Here is a 17,132-nt window from a genome sequence, read left to right as displayed (position 1 = left end):
TGCTCAACTTTTAATTTCGTCCCCCTAAGGATCATTGAGCAAGGCAATTACATGGAGCTGACCTTGTGTATCAGGGCCGGGAGGAGGGCAGGGGAGGTGTCCCGCCGCCTCTTTCTTTTTCTAATTTCTTCCACAACAATATAAAAAGTGGCGTCAGAGCCTCATCACCGCCGCCTCTCCTCTCACAATGAAAGGCAACGGAATATTAAGTCCCGAGCATTAGAATAAACACGTCGTGTGTTAAATCAAAATCCAATTCTGTGGTCTATTATTTTCTGGCATAGTAATGACTGCCAAGGATTAGGAATCAATATTTCACTGCAGCGGGGACATTACCGCCTTTATTCAGGCCGTAATTGAGTTTTGAGGAGGGGCCCTGCCCTGGAATCTGCATCCGAGATAAGAGCCGCATTCATGTGGACGCAGTGGCAGTTCACCCCGCAGCGCCCCGGCCGCTCCAACCCTCTGCCCGCTGTCTCCGAGCCGCTGCCCACCCCCCGGTGCCCCCCGGTGCCCCCCCTACAGCCCCACATTTCACCTGCCGAGGCACGCGCACAAACACACCGGGGCCCGCCCCCGCTCTGTCTGTTTCTCCTCGCGCTCAGATAGCGAGCCGGACCGGAGCACCGTTCAGCGCGCGCACCCCGAGATAATAGACTATTAGTGGAAGTGGGATTAATTTGTAGCCAATTACAAGCCGCATAGCTGAAGAGGAATGCATAAATAAGGAGACACACACACACACACACACACACACACACACACACACGGACACACGTGAGTGCGTAATAGAGGGTCCTCGAGGGGCCGGCTGAAGACCAAAAAAGGAGTTGAGAGCTGCACGAGCTGGAGGAGAAAGAGAGAGAGAGGGAGACCGAGACAGAGAGAGGGAGAGAGAGAGAGAGGGGCCGGGGGGTCCTCACTTAACTAATGGGTACAGAGAGAGAGGAGTAAGAGAGAGAGAGGAGTAAGAGAGAGAGAGAGAGCGAGAGAGAGAGTTTAACCATTAGAGAGATAGATCCGCGTCCGTCCTTTAACTCCTGTCAGAGCGCGCGAGGCTGGAGGTTCATGTGCGTGTCACCGCGGGACAGCGGCGCCGTCACGCAGACACACGCAGACACACGCAGACACACGGTAAACCCCCACAGACGCTGCAGCGGTGGACGCGGAGGATGAACCGGAGAGAAGTTTAAACTTTGACGGGACCGCGTCCGGAATCCGGTCAGACCCGCATCATTCTAGACTCTGACCGATGGGAAACTTGAAGGGGCTTCAAACCTGACCCCCGTCCCCCCCCGTCCCCCCGTCCCCCCCCCGGATGCTGACCGGCCTGTGGTGTGAAGTTCTGTCCCTGTAAACCGCTTCAGACGGAAACTTTTCTGTTTACGCGGCGCCTGCATTTTCATCCGGATCCTCAATTTATGGGAAAGACAGAGTGAAGTGATGAACCGGGACAGAGCGGTACCAGGGCCCGGAGCGGACGGGGTCCAGACCGTGATATGCCGGGACAGAGCCGTAGCAGGGCCCGTGGCGGACGCGCCCCAGCCTGTGATGAGCAGGGACAGAGCGATACCGGCGCCCGACGGGGACGGGATTCAGACTGTGGTGGGCTCGGACAGCGGAGACCTGCTGGACGGAGTTGCCGCCGGAGAGAAGCGGCTCTTCTCTAACGCGGTGGCCGGAAGCAGAGATGCTCAGGCCGGGGAGAACCACACGGAACCTCCGCCGACGAACCCGGTGTTAGCGCCGCCACAGCAGGTATGGGGGGGCAAAGTTGGAGGATTCTCGGAGGGGGGGGGGGGGCTGAAGTTGTAGCAGCAGACAGAGAGCAGGATGAATAAAACACAGAGCAGGTGTAGAGTCCAAAATAAAAACCTGATCAAGAGTCCCAGAACCAGGACCACAGCGTCCCGGGTCAGCATAACACCCGCGAAAATCCGCTGAGTGGAAATGATGGAGGGAATTTAAAGAGGGAGAGTTTAATGAGATGGTGGTAGTTTCTTGTCATGTTAAACGTCCCGCGGCCCTGCTTTGGCCCTGCTTTGGCCCTGCTTTGGCCCTGTCTTGGCCCTGTCTTGGCCCCGCTTTGGCCCTGCGATGCCATGTGGCGGTCAGACACAGAAACATCAGTAAACGGAGTTCATTTGTTCCCGCGCTGTGGTGAATTAACTCTGCAGAGGAATCAACGTGTTCGGGTCAAACACACTTTCATTTAGCGGCGGGAAAAAAGCGACTGAAAACATGTGAATTTGACAGTGTGAGAATTATGTCGATCAACTTGACCTGCTGAGTGTCAATCATCTCATCTGCCCCTTTGCCTTAAATTAAATAACTGAATTATTCTTGTCTGAACGAAAATTCAATAAAGTTTTAATCTAAAAATAGTTATAATCTGAAAAAGTAGCCGAGGCCTCCTTGTGTTTATATCCTGGACATAAAATTAAATTAAGACAATAGAGCAGGTTTATTATAAAGTCTTATTAGGTCTTAAATAAAAGATGATTTGTGTTCATCTCAGATCAGATTACTGCGGGCCGGATTGTTCCTATCAAAAACTGTTAATGGGCCCCGCGGCCCCGTGGCCCCGGATTATGTAAAGAGAGAATTATAATATTAATGTGGGATTATTCATGTAGACACGCTCCACACCGGCCTCATGAATACATGAATGATCGTAAATCAGGAAGTAACCTCACCGGACCTTAATCTGCTCCACACACCGGGGCCAGCGGGACCTCCGCTCCGCAAGAATCTGAAGGAGGACAGTCAGGGACCAGGTCAAACTGATGAAAGTTATATGAGGGTGAGGGAGTTTATGGAAACATAAATTAAATGATTAACGTTTTCATAAAATAAAATATATATAAAACCGCGCATCTTAGAATAAGTGTCTCTGCCCCTTTGCCTTTACGCTGCTTCTCTCCGTCTGACGGTGGAAATAAATAAAATGAGGCTTATTCGTTTCATATTAACACAAGAGGTCTGATAGATATGTGTGTGTGTGTGTGTGTGTGTGTGTGTGTGTGTGTTTCATCGAAACACTTCACTGTCCTTGTTACTGAGATCTGCACTTAAACATCAGCTATACCTAATTATTGGAGAAATTTGTTTTTTTTAATTGTATCTTATTTCATACAACTTTTATTATTATTATTATTATTTTATTATTTTTTATTATTATAAGATGGCAATAAAAATAATTATGGCAAATATTCTGAATGCACAATAATAATAAATAATAACAATATAACTTAATATATATGATACATGACATAACAGGCCTAATAAATAATAAATATTGGTGAATAAATATTGGCCATGACTCAGTTTAAAAACACATCTCAGACAGAAACCAACTTCAGTTCACTCAGCAGGGTTTCTCTGGCGGGAAGAAGACTTAAAGACAAACTGAATGTAATAATAATTATTGTTAAGCTATTATTATTAGTAATAATAATGATGCTGATAAAAACAGTGACTGATGAATCCCGGTGTGTCGTTTGTCAGGGCCCCACCGGGCACCGGACCACCTCGTTCTCCGTGCTGGACATCCTGGACCCCAACAAGTTCACGAGCAGCCGGCGGCCCCAGCAGCACGCGGGCCACCGGGGAGAGCGCGAGCCGAGCGGGTACGGAGGCGCGGGGGAGTACCCGAGCAGTAAGTCCGGCCTCACAGCCTCAGCCGCCGCCTCCCCGGCTCTACTTCTGTGTCTGCTGGTTTACTTTCCCGCCCTTTTGTTTCCACTCTGTGCAAATGTTTTTAACGCCTGCGTCACATTTTTATTTCAGTTTGTCTTTCACCAAACCTCAGCGTCTTTCTGATGAATTTAACATCAGAATTCATTCAACATCACGAGGTTTTTTATTTGATAAATATTCAGTGTCATTTTGATTTAATGTGATTTTATTATTTTATCATTTGGGATATTTGTCCAGTTTCCCGCCTGAACTCCGGTTCTTTCGTTCGATGCGTTCTTTTGTCTATTAACTGGAGAGTTTCCAGAACCTAATGCCGGGTTACTGACACAGAGACCTGGAAGTGTAGAGGAGCGTGTGTGTGTGTGTGTGTGTGTGTGTGTGTGACCGCGGCCTTTAACTGACGCTCGGTTAAAAGAAGGTAATTGGCAACTGTGTGCGCGCGCGCGTGTGATCGGTAGGCCTATTATTGATTAGTGAATATCTGTTTCAACCGGCACTGTGTGTGTGTGTGTGTGTGTGTGTGTGTGTGAGTGAGTGAGACCCATTAGCCGCAGTCAGCTCCGTTTCCTCTCTTTAATCGTCTGTTTGTGTTTCTTCACCTTTTTTTTTTCACTCGTTCATTTTTAACCAAACAGATAAAACATGGTGAAGAAATAACAGCAGCTTCAGTTTGTGTTTCGATCCAATAAAAACGAATAAAATAGTTTTACATTCAGTAAAATTAGAAACGAAAATGTATTTAAATCCACTGATTTTTTACGAACATCCTCCAAAATAAAAGTCCAGAGCTTCCTGTTGGATCATGTATCATGTTATTGATAATTATTAATCAGTTCCTGCTTCACCGGACACTGTTGAGATTATTTAGATTTTTAATGACAGACTGTGAAGAAGATGAATGAAAACATTAAGAAGCTGTGAACGTTTTTAAAATGATTCAAATGTATTCACTAAGACTATTGGGAGGTCAACACACACATAAGGTGTCCTCACTCTCTAAATAACAACATGAAGAAGAATACTAGTGATCCAGTTAAAGTGTGTGTTTGTGTGTGTGCGTGTGTGTGTGTGTGTGTGTGTGTGTGTGTGTGTGTGTGTTCAAAGCTCAAACAATAAATCACACTTAACATTTTTACATTTCCTATAACTCGAATGATAACAATTTAAGTGAAGTCACTGGTTAAAAATTTGTGACTAAATGAAAAATGAATTTATAAATTTAATGTGGTTTGTTTTTGTAAGATAAAACTTTTTTGTCCATTAGATTTTCATAAAATAGAAAACTGTCTTTGACAACCTGGCAACACAGTAAAAACATGAATAAATAAAAATATTAAAAATACACAAAACTAAATAAAGGTGTGTTTTATTTTTTCTCAATTTTTTTAAAGACGTTTTTCTCTGAACTGTGAGAAAACGTCTCTACTCTGATTCTCACTGAGGAAAGTCTGGTCTCATGAAAAATCACACAATTAGAAATAAAATGATTTATTTAACCTTTTAAATTATCAGGCGGGCAGAGCAAGTGGTGGCCCCGCGAAACGTGGCTCCAGACCCTCTGGGCCCTCGGAGCCCTGTTTCAATAAGTGCAGCTAGTATTTAGAATAATCATTAGTCTTTATCAGCTGGAATGATCCGAGTGTCTCCTGAGGTTCCACTGATGGTTTCGTGTTTTGTGGTTTTAATATCTATTTCTTCAGCTGTGTCATATGTTGTTAAATAAATATATTAAAATATCAGACACTGTTCAGAGCAGTGGACTCAGTGAGGGCCGCCAGACAGAGGGCCAGGGCTCCTGCTCTTCATCAACATGACTGAACTGATCAGTCTCCACATTTGAGAATTTTATTTTAATTCAGGACTAAACATTGAATATGAGCTGCTGAATTCATTCATTCATCTCAACTGCTGCTTTTTTATTTTTATTCTTTTTTCAAATTAAATTGATTTTTTTCTTTGGCAGCTGACGTCCTGTGTTACTTCATACGTCTGTTTTCATACTTGATTATTAATTACTGATCTACAGACCATGTTTTACAGTGTATGTGAGGCATAAACACACACTCCCACCTGGTGGCTCTCAGGAGCCTTTGAAGGCCCTGGGACCATGTGTGGTAATTAATGTGTGATAATTAACCTGTGATAATTAATGTGTGATAACCAAGGTGTTGATTCATTGTAAGTGTGTGTGGTAATAAACAGCAGTGAATATAAACCACAGTGACACAGGCTGAATACAGATGTATTATTGTAACATGGTGACTCTGTGAACTCATCAGCCCTTAGTGTGTGAGCGACACAGACCTGGTCCAGCAGCTGGTCCAGAGGTTCAGCTGTGGCTGATGTGTAGCAGCACATAGTGGTCATGAGAGGAACTGCAGCTCTGGCTGCTGAGGGGGGGTAACTTCATACAGGTTGGTTCTCTGACCTGCTCTTTGTTGTGTGTTTCCAGAGGAAGGCTTTGTGTACCGAAGCCCAGATGAGGAGGACTACCACAGATCCGGGACCCCGGACTCAGACGCTCCAGATGGCCCCTACAGCAGTGAGGAGAGCAGTTCAGCCCTGCCCAGTAACGGAGAGAGGGACCTGGGCCAGCACAGCCACCAGGACCCCTCCAGAGACACCAAGAGCCCGGGAGGAGGCCCCACAGGCCAGATCACCAACGTCCAAACCAACGGGGCCCAGGGGGCCAAGCCCAAGAGGAAGCGATCTGGCTCAGACTCCAAGTCAGGGAAGCCCCGCAGAGCCCGGACTGCCTTCACCTATGAGCAGCTGGTGGCGCTGGAGAACAAGTTCAAGTCCACGCGCTACCTGTCAGTGTGTGAGCGCCTCAACCTGGCCCTGTCACTCTCGCTCACTGAGACCCAGGTCAAGATCTGGTTCCAGAACCGCAGGACCAAGTGGAAGAAACAGAACCCTGGTGCCGACACTTCCGCCCCCACCGGTGCAGGAGGAGCAGGAGGCACAGGGGGTGCAGGGGGAGGAGCGGGAGGAGGCCTGGGCAGCCTCAGTCCTCTCAGCCCGTCCCCCCCAGTCAGCGGGCACCTGGCAATGCACGCTGGCTACGCCAGCCACCACCACCCCCCCACCGGGAGCCTGGTCCAGCTGCCTTTCCTCACGGCCAGCCACGTCCTGTCCCCCTTCATGCTGGGGACGCAGAGCTATGCTGCCCCCGCCTTCTACAGCACACACCTGTAGACAGACACACACACCACAGTGATGGTCAGACTGAGCTCTGCTCTTTTTATTACCAACATTTGGAGGCTTTAATTTAAGTGGATTATTTTGATAGAATGTGAATATGAACAGAAGTGTACATAAATCTATTGTAGCTTCTCTGAATGCTGTTTTAACTATGTACTAGACAGATAGCTGATTTCTTTGTTTTGAAAAAGTCTGTATGAATATTGAATGTTTATTTATGACTTAAGGAATGGCTTGATCTATTGTCAGTACCGTGTAACTCCAGCTGTGGTCGTTTTCATTTGGACTCTTTCTGTTATTTATTGAATTTGTTGACAGTTTCCAAAAAACCCTTGGATGTATTGAATCCTCAGATCGACATGATATTGTCTTTGATATTAAAATGATGATGATTAAACACTGAACCCAGCCCAGTGAACTCATTTCACTCAGAATACCTGCAGCAGATCAGATGTTACCGTCAGAGCAGGAACAGGTTTTCACTCTGGTCTCACGACTGTCTGTGACACCCGGCTGTGAACGAGGCTCCACGTTCACATGGTTTGACATGATACACCAAAACATCACAGCTCCATATTTTTACTTCTCCATTGTTTTATCTGAAGTGTTGATCTCCATCAGAAGATATATTTGTGATTTTAAAAACCAAAAACCATCTCAGTGTAGATTTACATCTCCTCTCCTCAGGCTTCTCTCTGGAGCTCTAGTAACAACAGGTCAGTCAGCCAATCAGAAGAGAGGCTCTCTTCAGATTGGCTGTTTTCTGAGGGATCCAATAAAAATACAGAAGATTTCAGGTAAACACTCAGAGAAACCAAATCCTGCAAATTTGGATGGTGGGTCCAGGTGGGCGGAGCTTGGGGTGTGGCTGAGGGTGGTGACTGCTTTGTTGTGACATCACAAAGCTCCAGAAGTCCTGACGGCTGGTTTTAAGGCTCAGTTTCTGAATACAGGCTGTGTGCATTTCTCTGTGGACTGAGGCTTTGATACTTTCACAGTATTAATATAGAACCTAGACCTGCTTTATAATCACAAACACATGGACATCTACCTTTAGACTGGATGGAGCTTTAAGTGGTCCCATCTTGGTCCCATCGTTAATGAAAATGGGCAGATGTTAAAGAGATTCAGTTCTGTTGGATTTGATTCAGGTCAGTTTGAGTTTCATTTTTCTCAGTCACTCAGAAACTAATCAAATTTTTACATACTAAACTCACATCTGTCTGTTAATCACCATTTAAAGATGATCACATATGACATATGAATTTGAATGGAAGAAGTCAGATGTTTCAACTGTCCCCAGGGTTGGGGTCAGATCAGGGACAGATGCAAAAATATATAAATATACATTAAATTTGACTAATTAACTTTTGCTTTTTGCCTCAATAGTCATAGTATTGTAAATATATGCATTATTTCACAATAATATTCTGGTATTATTTATCTATTCAGTAATATTTATCAAAGAACAGTTACTGAGTTTTGATTTGAACACAGGCACAATTTATTTTATTTATTTGTTTTAAAATGTGTTGAAATTCTACTTGAGTTAAAGTACTGGAGAGCTTACTTAAAAATACTTCAGTATTCAAAAGTACTTTTTTAATTTCAGTGCATTATTGAATAACCTGTAGAACCTGCGGGATAATAAAACTTGAGAATATGCTGCAAAGCCTTTAGAATTGGCCATAAAAACACAATTTTATTAACAAAACGACAGCTAACTACTACAAGCTGTTTGCTTAAAAATTTATCTAGAATTAAAGAAGTGTTACACACCTCAACATGCTATTTGGTGGTAAACACAGCAAACAGATAAACTAAGGAATCTTTCCTTACCTAATGAAGCATAGTTAGGACACTGACAGGTTAAAACATGACTGACAGAGGAGGAGTTGGCTCTGATTGGTTCTTCTCCTGTGACCAAGACAGTGTTGTAGGTTTTCAAAATAAAATAAAATTAATTCTACTGATTAAAAGCTCTGCTTATAGAAATGTAGTGGACTCAAAAGTACAAGATTTGTCTTTAAGTGTAGTGGAAAAAAAGCCAGAAGTTTACGATAATGAAAGGGTCTAACTGAGCATGTGCAGTATGAGTGTCATCACTCTAGCATGATTCTGATTGGAGGAATGAGACTTGTTGCAACTGCCTCAGTCTCCTCTAATAATGCTCTCACAGGACAAATGAAAGAGCACAGAGGCTTCAACATCCTCACCCTCATCACTAGTCGGATGAATGAAAGGTAACATGTCATATTATCAGACTGTGATGTCACAGCCATAGTCACTGAGTTTATCAGTTCAGTGTCTTACAGCAGGTAAAGAGACAGGTTGAATTCACCCGAACCTCCAGTGAGAAACTGCAGCAGTGACGTCAACAGCAGCTGTTCCTGAACATCTGAATGTGAACCCTGTGAACCGGTCTGACCTCAGTCTGGATCTGTTCTGAACCAGAGTCACACACTGAAGCTCCACATGGTCCATCAACGCAGGCAGGACAGGGCGGCAGCCAATCAGAGGCTCGGAACGTCTTTATGTGAGTGTAGAGTGCACCTATAGGTTGGAGCTGGAGGTTCAGTTACTGACAGGTACAGGTGACTCCGCCCCCAGTCTGACATCACACTGACATTTCCCTGCAAACACCTTCATTGTGAACTGAGGAGGGAAATAACCCCAATGATGTCATAGTGATGTCATCAGGGTTATTCCTGCTTGGAGAAAGCCTTTTACAAACAGGCAGAGTGGATCTAATGAAGAAGTTCCTGTTACTGGTCACTGGATGCATCATGGGAAATGTAGGATCCAATTTCTGTGGAGTTTGTCCCACAGGGAGTGAAGTCAGGAAACCTCAGCCTGAGCTGCTTCAGAGAGACTGAGGACTGAGCTCCTGGTGACCTGCACACGGAGCGTGTCTGTCTGTTTTCACAGCAAAAAGTTGATTTGTAGATATTTTGTCTTTAATGAATCAATCACCTGACAGAGATCAATCCATGACACATCATCACATTCATCTTAATCATAGAGTGGAGCCAGCAGCAGGTTGGGGCCCTGTGAACGGGAAACACCCTGACTGACTCACTGAGGGCTCACACTGTTGGTCGGCCAGACGAGTGTTGGAATTTCTCATTGGCTGATGCTGTTTTAAACTGAATTGGCACAAACAGTTTCTATTAGCTGATTATTGCAGTGTTGACAACTCAGAGACTTTATTTCGGTTATTATTATTCTAAAAGCAGCACAGGTGGAGCAGCAGCTTGTTACTGAGACAGAGGCTGTGTCTGTGTGGGACAGTAACTAACACACTGTCCACACACTCTCTTCTCTGAGTGATCAGTTAACGTTGACTCAGAGGACAAGACCAGGACAGAAACACAGACCGCTGAGGACACACACAATTCACTTCTGCTACAGATTTTCCTTTTTTAACATTATTTATTAGGTCACATGACTTTATCTCCAAAACACAAAACACACACAGACACACACAATAAATTCAACTCGACCACAACAGAAAAAAGAGTAGAAATTCAGTCAGTTATAAAAGTGAAAAGTTGACAGATGAAGGTCCATCAAACTGTCATAACACATGATCAGTGATCAGTGATCATCAAATCAGACACTGCTCCAGGAAACTGACTGCAGGTCAGTTCAGAGCATAGTTGAACTGGTTGGAGAACTTGTCGTGTTTCCTTCTGTCAGCTTTACTCATCACCTGAGCCACTCTGCGCATGGTGGTCCTGGGGGGGAGTGATGATGAGAAAATGCACAGATAAGTGGTGACGACACAAACCTTCTGAAGAGACAAAGCAGTACATTGTGGGGGGATCATACAGTTACAGCAGAATGACAGTTCTCACACTCACACACACACACACACACACCTGGTTTCATCATGTGCATTATGATCAGATCTGAATCCAGACCACAGCATCAGCATCATCAGCATCATCAGCATCATCAGCATCATCATCATCATCATCATCATCATCATCATCACTCAGAACATACTTGTTGAAGACTTTCCTCTGCAGCCTGGAGCGAGACGTGTTGGTGCTCTGCTTCAGGTCGCTGAGGTTGGGGAACTTCTTCTTCTTCCCTTTTTTCCTCACTCGGTCAGAGCCCAGGTTCTCCCCTGTCACTGCCTCAATGTCTCGCATCAGCTCCGCATCACGCCAGTCTGCAACATACACGCGCACACACACACACACACACACACACACACACACACACACACACACACACACACACAGAAACAGACACAGACAGACAGACACACAGAGACACACACACAGAGAAAAACACACACACACACACACACACACACACTCACACAGAGACACAAGTAATTATGATACTCTATATAGTGGACTCCCACTATACATCATGAAAAGTGTGTACACCCGATGGTCACTAACCAGCAATATATACCATCATGCATTGTGCTCGGGGTGAAAGACTGAAAAACGGATTTTTCAGTTTTACTGGGTTGCGGGGGGGATCATTAGTTTGATTAAACCCCCGACCCTGTGATCAGTGACGACCTGCTCCACCTCCTGATCAGCTGATCAGAGCTGAACCACAGACACACACAAGAGCAGCCTCACTGTCTGTTCTGTTGTTGTAGCTGCCTTCACTCTGATGTCCAACTCTGATTTTATAAATAAAGTTATTATTATGAACATTACTGATAGACCACTGTGTTAGTGTTTATGTAACATCAGTAAGAAGGAGAGCAGGGTCACTGTGAGCTGTCAATCATCTGAATCATCAGTATTTCAGTACATCATCACATCAGAGACGACAAAAGCTGCATGACAACGACACCAACACTGACCTGACAACACAACACAAGAATGTCTTTAGTGTTACTTCATTAAAACCATGAAACAATATTGACATCTTAAAATGTAATTAAAACCTGAGACTGGAGTCCAGAACAGAGTCGAGGTCCACATCCAGCCCTCATTAAACTGCTGCTCTCTATCTACTGCAGTCACACGCTCAAACTTTCACAGGAAGTCGTTGGACTGAGGAGTGGAATGAAGTAAGAGCAGCTGATAACATAACGAGCTGATAGCTACAGAGCACAAGCAGTAAACACTGTGTTGTACATACTCATTTGGATCCAATTGTGGTGTTAATGAAAAGTGTGATGCCATAATTCTGTGTGATAAAGTAAAAGTGTGTGTAATGTGGAGTAATGACGATCTAAACGAACACACACTTCTGCTTAATGACATGCTGCAGGGGAATTAGTGATAAAGCTGCAGTAATGCAAAGTAATTACACTGTGATGGTGACGAGGCTGAGGCCCTCTGTCAAAACACTGACCCCAATCAGGGTGGGGGGAGGCAGTGATCAGACCCTGGGTCTGACTGGACCTTCACCCTCATCTCACACACACACACACACACACAGAGCAGCAGTAATTGAAAAGCAGCTGGTGTATTTAGGAGAATCATTACTGCTAAAAGAAGAGCAGCTGCATTTACATTGTGTGTCTGTGTGTGTCAAAGGTGTGTGTCCTCTATTACTTTGTTGTTGTGATCTTAGAAGAGTTTGAGAAAGAAAACAAGTAGGAGAGATGAAAGAAAAGAAAAAGGGAGAGAGAGAGAGAGAGAGAGAGAGAGAGAAAGAGACAGTTGTCTGAATTTAATCTGCTGCAGCAGGGCTCTCCTCTCTGTCAACACCTCTTAGCCCCTCCAGCTGGGGTCTGTGTGTGTCTGTCTGTGTGTGTCTGTATGTTTGTCTGAGTGGGGGCCAGGCCACACACACTAAGGCATCTGGGGTCTTTGGTTTGTTCAGATGTCTCTCAGCTTCACATCACTAAGCACAGGGACCCTGTGTGTGTGTGTATGTGTGTGTGTGTGTGTGTGTGTGTGTGTGCGCGTGTGAGAATGAATCCAGAGAAGCACAGTGTAGCAAAGCATCTCTGTCCGCCACTGAGCTGCAGCTGCATGAACTCTGAGACAAACGTCCACCAGCAGATAATAAAAGGCTGAATGCTGACAGAGAGCAGGCGGACACAGGAGGACACACAGGAGGACACACAGGAGGACACACAGGAGGACACACAGGAGGACACAGCATCCTCCTGTGTGTCCTCCTGTGTGGACACTGTGTGGACCTGCTCTGACATTGGAGCTGCAGATCAGGGTTAGAACCTCTCACTGACTTCATCTGTCTCACGTCAGTTAATTCACTTCATACTGTCCCTTTAAAAAACAGCTACCTCTGTTCAGACATGAGACACCTGCCTCTCCTCCTGATGGGGTCTCATCAGTCACCACTACGAGACAGAGGTGAACGCTGCGTCGACAGAGACCAAAGGTGACAGCACCAGTTTGTTTAATCACCGAGACACAGTCACATCACTGAAGAGAGCATGGCTCAGAACAGACAGAGACAGGTTGACTGACAGTTGTCATGTACCTGAACTCATCACACCCGGACTCTTACATCAACCTCAATGAAACTCATTAAAACTAAAAGTTTGACCAATCAGGGTTTAGCAGCAGCCATGTTGGCGCGATATGTGTTGCTATGGAAACAGGTGTCAGCTGACCTTCACACTGTTTAACCTCTGTGTGTGTGTGTGTGTGTGTGTGTGAGTGTGTGTATTCATGGGTGAAGGCAGAGGCCAGAGGTTCATCAAGTCTCTCAGACCACTGTCCTCCTCACTGTGAGACTGTGTGTGTGTGTGTCTAGGTGTGAGATTGACTTGTGGATCAATAGTGTTGTTGGTAACAAAAGATGCTATTTCACAACTCAGTGGACTGCACGCCATAGACATACACACACACACACACACACACACACACACACACACACACACACAGAGAGAGAGAGCTGGTGGCTAACAAGATGCTGCAGGCAGCTGGTGGACATCGTGCAGACTGGTGACACTCTCACTCTCTCTCTCTCTCTCACACACACACACACACACACACACACACAGATCCTGTTGGTCCAGGATCTGGACTCACACTGACCCTGATGGAACCAGATCAGAACCACTGATGCTTCCAGACCAGTTCACACCAATGCCTGCTCACAGTGAATGAAAACAGAAATCTGAACCTCCAGTGCTTTTAACAGTGTTTCAGTCTTCCTCAGGCTCCTCCTCTTTTCTCAAGACAAAGTAAGTACCAAATGGACTTTCAGCTACTTATTAGTCAAAAACATTCACAGAAGAAGACCATGGTTGAAAGCTGCGGAAAAACCTTGAAAGTGGACCTTAAGTCAAGGTCTTTTTTCTTTTTAATTTTCTTTCATCATGAGTATAAAGATGTTTTTGAAACTGTACATACACTGCACAGACTGGTCTGAACCAAGTGGCAACCCACCGTGACGTCACCCATTGGTTTGCGAATTGCCGTTTTGAAGCCTCGAGTTTGCAATTTGGCCGCCGCCATCTTGATTTTTTGAAACCAGAAGAAACCATATTTGGAGAAGAGGGTGGAGCTGAGGAGGAGCGAGGGGTGGGGCTGACCTGAGAGCCGAGGTCACTATGCCCGCCCACCTAAACTGTCGACCTGACAACTGCATCAATCTTTCGGCTACGCAGCGCTGCTGAATCTGAAGTCATTTTCCATAAGTCGAGGTAAACTTTATTACAAAGTGTTAAAGTACTTTTAATAGTTAATAGTTAAAAGGGTCTGCTCTTGATTGACAAGCCAAAATGTGTCAATCATACATTAACCACGCCCCAATGCATACCCTACTTTATCGTCTATTCTAAATTAAATGGGACTATAATTTAAAAAATCATGTTGTATTGAAGAAGACTTGAAACTAGCGATTGAGACCATAAACTCGTTATGAAAACGTTTACTGGGGTCATAAACCAGGTGAGAAGTAGGGTCATTTTCTCATCGACTTCCATACAATCGGACTTCTTTTTGCAACCAGTGGTGTCGCCCCCTGATGGTCATTTGATAGAATGCAGGTTTAAGACACTTCCGCATTGGCTTCATTTTCCGGAGCCAGCGTCGACGTCCATTTTTATATACAGTCTATGGTCTGAACAATGAATCCAGATATAACTGAAATTACAACACGGACAAATCCAGCTCACTGGAGCTAAATGTAACACAAGCACAAAGTGATGCTGCAGAGACCTACACACACACAATATCTGTCACAATAATTGCCATATGTTAAAGTACAGTTTGATCTAAGGAACAGTGATTTGATTAAAAGAACCAAAGAAACTGAAGGCTAGGGAGATTTAATCCTTATGGCTCAATGAGCTTCTCCTCCACTGAGGAAGACCCTAAGACAAAACTGAAAGTGAGGGCGGGGTTTACCGTTTTTCAAACATGAACTTTCACTCTTGGTAAATATTTTGTTTATGTGTGAATAATGATGAGTAACGAGCTGCTGATCAGTGAGTTCACACTTCCACGCCACAGCTGTGTGTTTCAGTCAGTCTCTGTGCCTCCTCTGTGGCAGCAGCAGCTCTTCTTCTTCTTCTCTGCTGCATTTCCTGTGTTTTTCCTTATGAAGCTCTAATTTAGTCAATCTGAATGTGTTTTTGCACAAACTACACAAAACCAGTGTTTACAGTCCAGACCTTCACAACTGAAGCCCAGCTTGTGTGTGTGTGTGTGTGTGTGTGTGTGCGTGCGAGTGTATGTGTGTGTGTGTGTCTCCTCACCAGGCTGCTCCTCTCTCCTCCTCCTCTCCTCCTGCTCCTCCCTCAGCCGGTCCTCCTGCCTGCAGGGTCGACCCTCCTGGTCTCGAGGAATGATGCAGCCGTGGAAAGGACACTGGAGGACACACAGTCATAGCTCAAACACACACACACGCACACATACAAACACACACTGACAGATATAGATGTGTGTGTGCTGTTACCTTGAGCCGGTCCTGCCTCTGACACAGCCTCCCGTTACCTAGTGGAGCTCTGCAGTAATGGCTGACAGGAGTGAAGCTTCCAGGGAAGGAGATGTATCTGCTCTTGCTCTCCGCCAGCAGCTGCTTGTTCTCCACCTCCTCTTCCACCTCACAGGGAACCCAGAACTGATGCTGGGAGGCCGCCCTGCACCAAAAGGAGATGTAGGAGCACAAGTAACACAGCTGTCAGTGATCCACACAGTTTATTACCGTCTAGAGTTAAACCTAAGAAAATCTAAATGTTATAAAAATGTTATAAAAACAGGTTTCTTATTCAACACTCATTGGACAGAGGAGAGCGTGAGATTTAGTTTATTATTATTGTGTTCTATGAGAGCTCAAACTGTAAATGTTTCGAGGGGCATTCATTACTGACATTAAATTTCTTCTATTGAAACGTATGTACGGGCTCAGATTAGGGTCAAAAAGGTTCTGAGTGACATTCACAAATAATTCCACAGTTTGTAAAACTGTGAAATTAATAAATCTGCAGAAATTGAAGTTTGTACATGTGGAGAAAACATATGTTTTAGTAGAAACATAGAGACTATGTGAATGACATCAGTGATGATGTCACACAGAGAAGAGCTTTAGTCAACATGTGCGTACAGAAAACTCAAAGTTGGGAGTCGCTGAAGAGTCCAGGCCACACTGTTGTCCATCAGGGTGAGCATAAAGGTGACGGAACCACCTGTCCTCTGATTGGACTCTGCTGTCTGATTTGACTGTCACTGTCAAATCAGATTCAAGTGTGAAAAAACAGGTTAAATTGTACTTGTAACTTTGAATGTTGATGGTGTCTTTGTGTAACCTCACAATTCTCCCCTCCACATGCACACACTGGAACTTCTCCTGCAGGTTTATTTTAGAGGTGGATCTACAGCTACAAACGTTTGATGATGTTTTCACAGAGCAAAGTCAGGACTGTAATTACAGATGATGATGATAAACTATCAAACTAGTATCTTACCTCATTATTCACCTGATGAAAACTAAACACAGTACATTCGTGTGTGTGTGGCTCCCTTTGTGTCTGTCAGTGATACACTGTGTGTGTGTGTGTGTGTGTTGTCATTACTTGATGATCTTGCCAGCGTTGGGCTGCTCCTGGCCCCAGTAGTACAGGTCCAAACCAAATGGAACCACAGGAACATCAACAGGTTTCTGGTCTGAACTGGACTGAGTTGGACTGGGATCAGTGGAGCTGCTGCTGTAGGAAACATACATGGAGGGAGACTTAACATCACCCAGAAACCAGTTAAACAGAGTGGTCAGCGGACACAGTGACCATCTGAAAGTCACCATGGCTACTGACACACTGAGGGGGGGGG

The 17,132-nt window shown here is 44.9% G+C and overlaps 2 protein-coding genes across 5 annotated transcripts in view; one reads left to right on the top strand and one right to left on the bottom strand.

The window, feature by feature from the left end:
- The first annotated feature begins 926 nt into the window (after positions 1-926).
- nkx1.2lb (NK1 transcription factor related 2-like,b) lies at positions 927-7,307 on the top strand. Its single transcript, XM_071457794.1, has 3 exons — positions 927-1,758; positions 3,508-3,658; positions 6,152-7,307. The coding sequence occupies exons 1-3, from the start codon at positions 1,444-1,446 to the stop codon at positions 6,895-6,897; spliced, it is 1,212 nt and encodes a 403-aa protein (XP_071313895.1). The 5' UTR covers positions 927-1,443; the 3' UTR covers positions 6,898-7,307.
- Positions 7,308-10,315: 3,008 nt separating this feature from the next.
- uvssa (UV-stimulated scaffold protein A) overlaps positions 10,316-17,132 on the bottom strand; it is a 38,888-nt gene continuing 32,071 nt past the window's right edge. For 3 of the 4 annotated variants that reach the window (XM_071506963.1, XM_071506962.1, XM_071506966.1), the window contains exons 11-15: positions 16,880-17,011; positions 15,763-15,946; positions 15,563-15,674; positions 10,912-11,080; positions 10,316-10,640 (exon numbers count right to left, since the gene is read on the bottom strand). In XM_071506963.1, the coding sequence (XP_071363064.1) occupies positions 10,547-10,640; positions 10,912-11,080; positions 15,563-15,674; positions 15,763-15,946; positions 16,880-17,011 (691 nt within the window). In that variant the 3' untranslated portion in view covers positions 10,316-10,546. The remainder of the gene's footprint in view (positions 10,641-10,911; positions 11,081-15,562; positions 15,675-15,762; positions 15,947-16,879; positions 17,012-17,132) is intronic. The other variant, XM_071506964.1, reaches the window with a different exon arrangement.

This window comes from Trachinotus anak, unplaced genomic scaffold (genome assembly GCF_046630095.1).
Source record: "Trachinotus anak isolate AG129_WGS33_773 ecotype Australia unplaced genomic scaffold, CSIRO_AGI_Tana_v1 ptg000021l, whole genome shotgun sequence".
Taxonomy (NCBI): domain Eukaryota; kingdom Metazoa; phylum Chordata; class Actinopteri; order Carangiformes; family Carangidae; genus Trachinotus; species Trachinotus anak.
The sequence above is the reverse complement of the archived record's forward strand: the minus strand, read 5'-3'. Positions and strand labels throughout refer to the sequence as shown.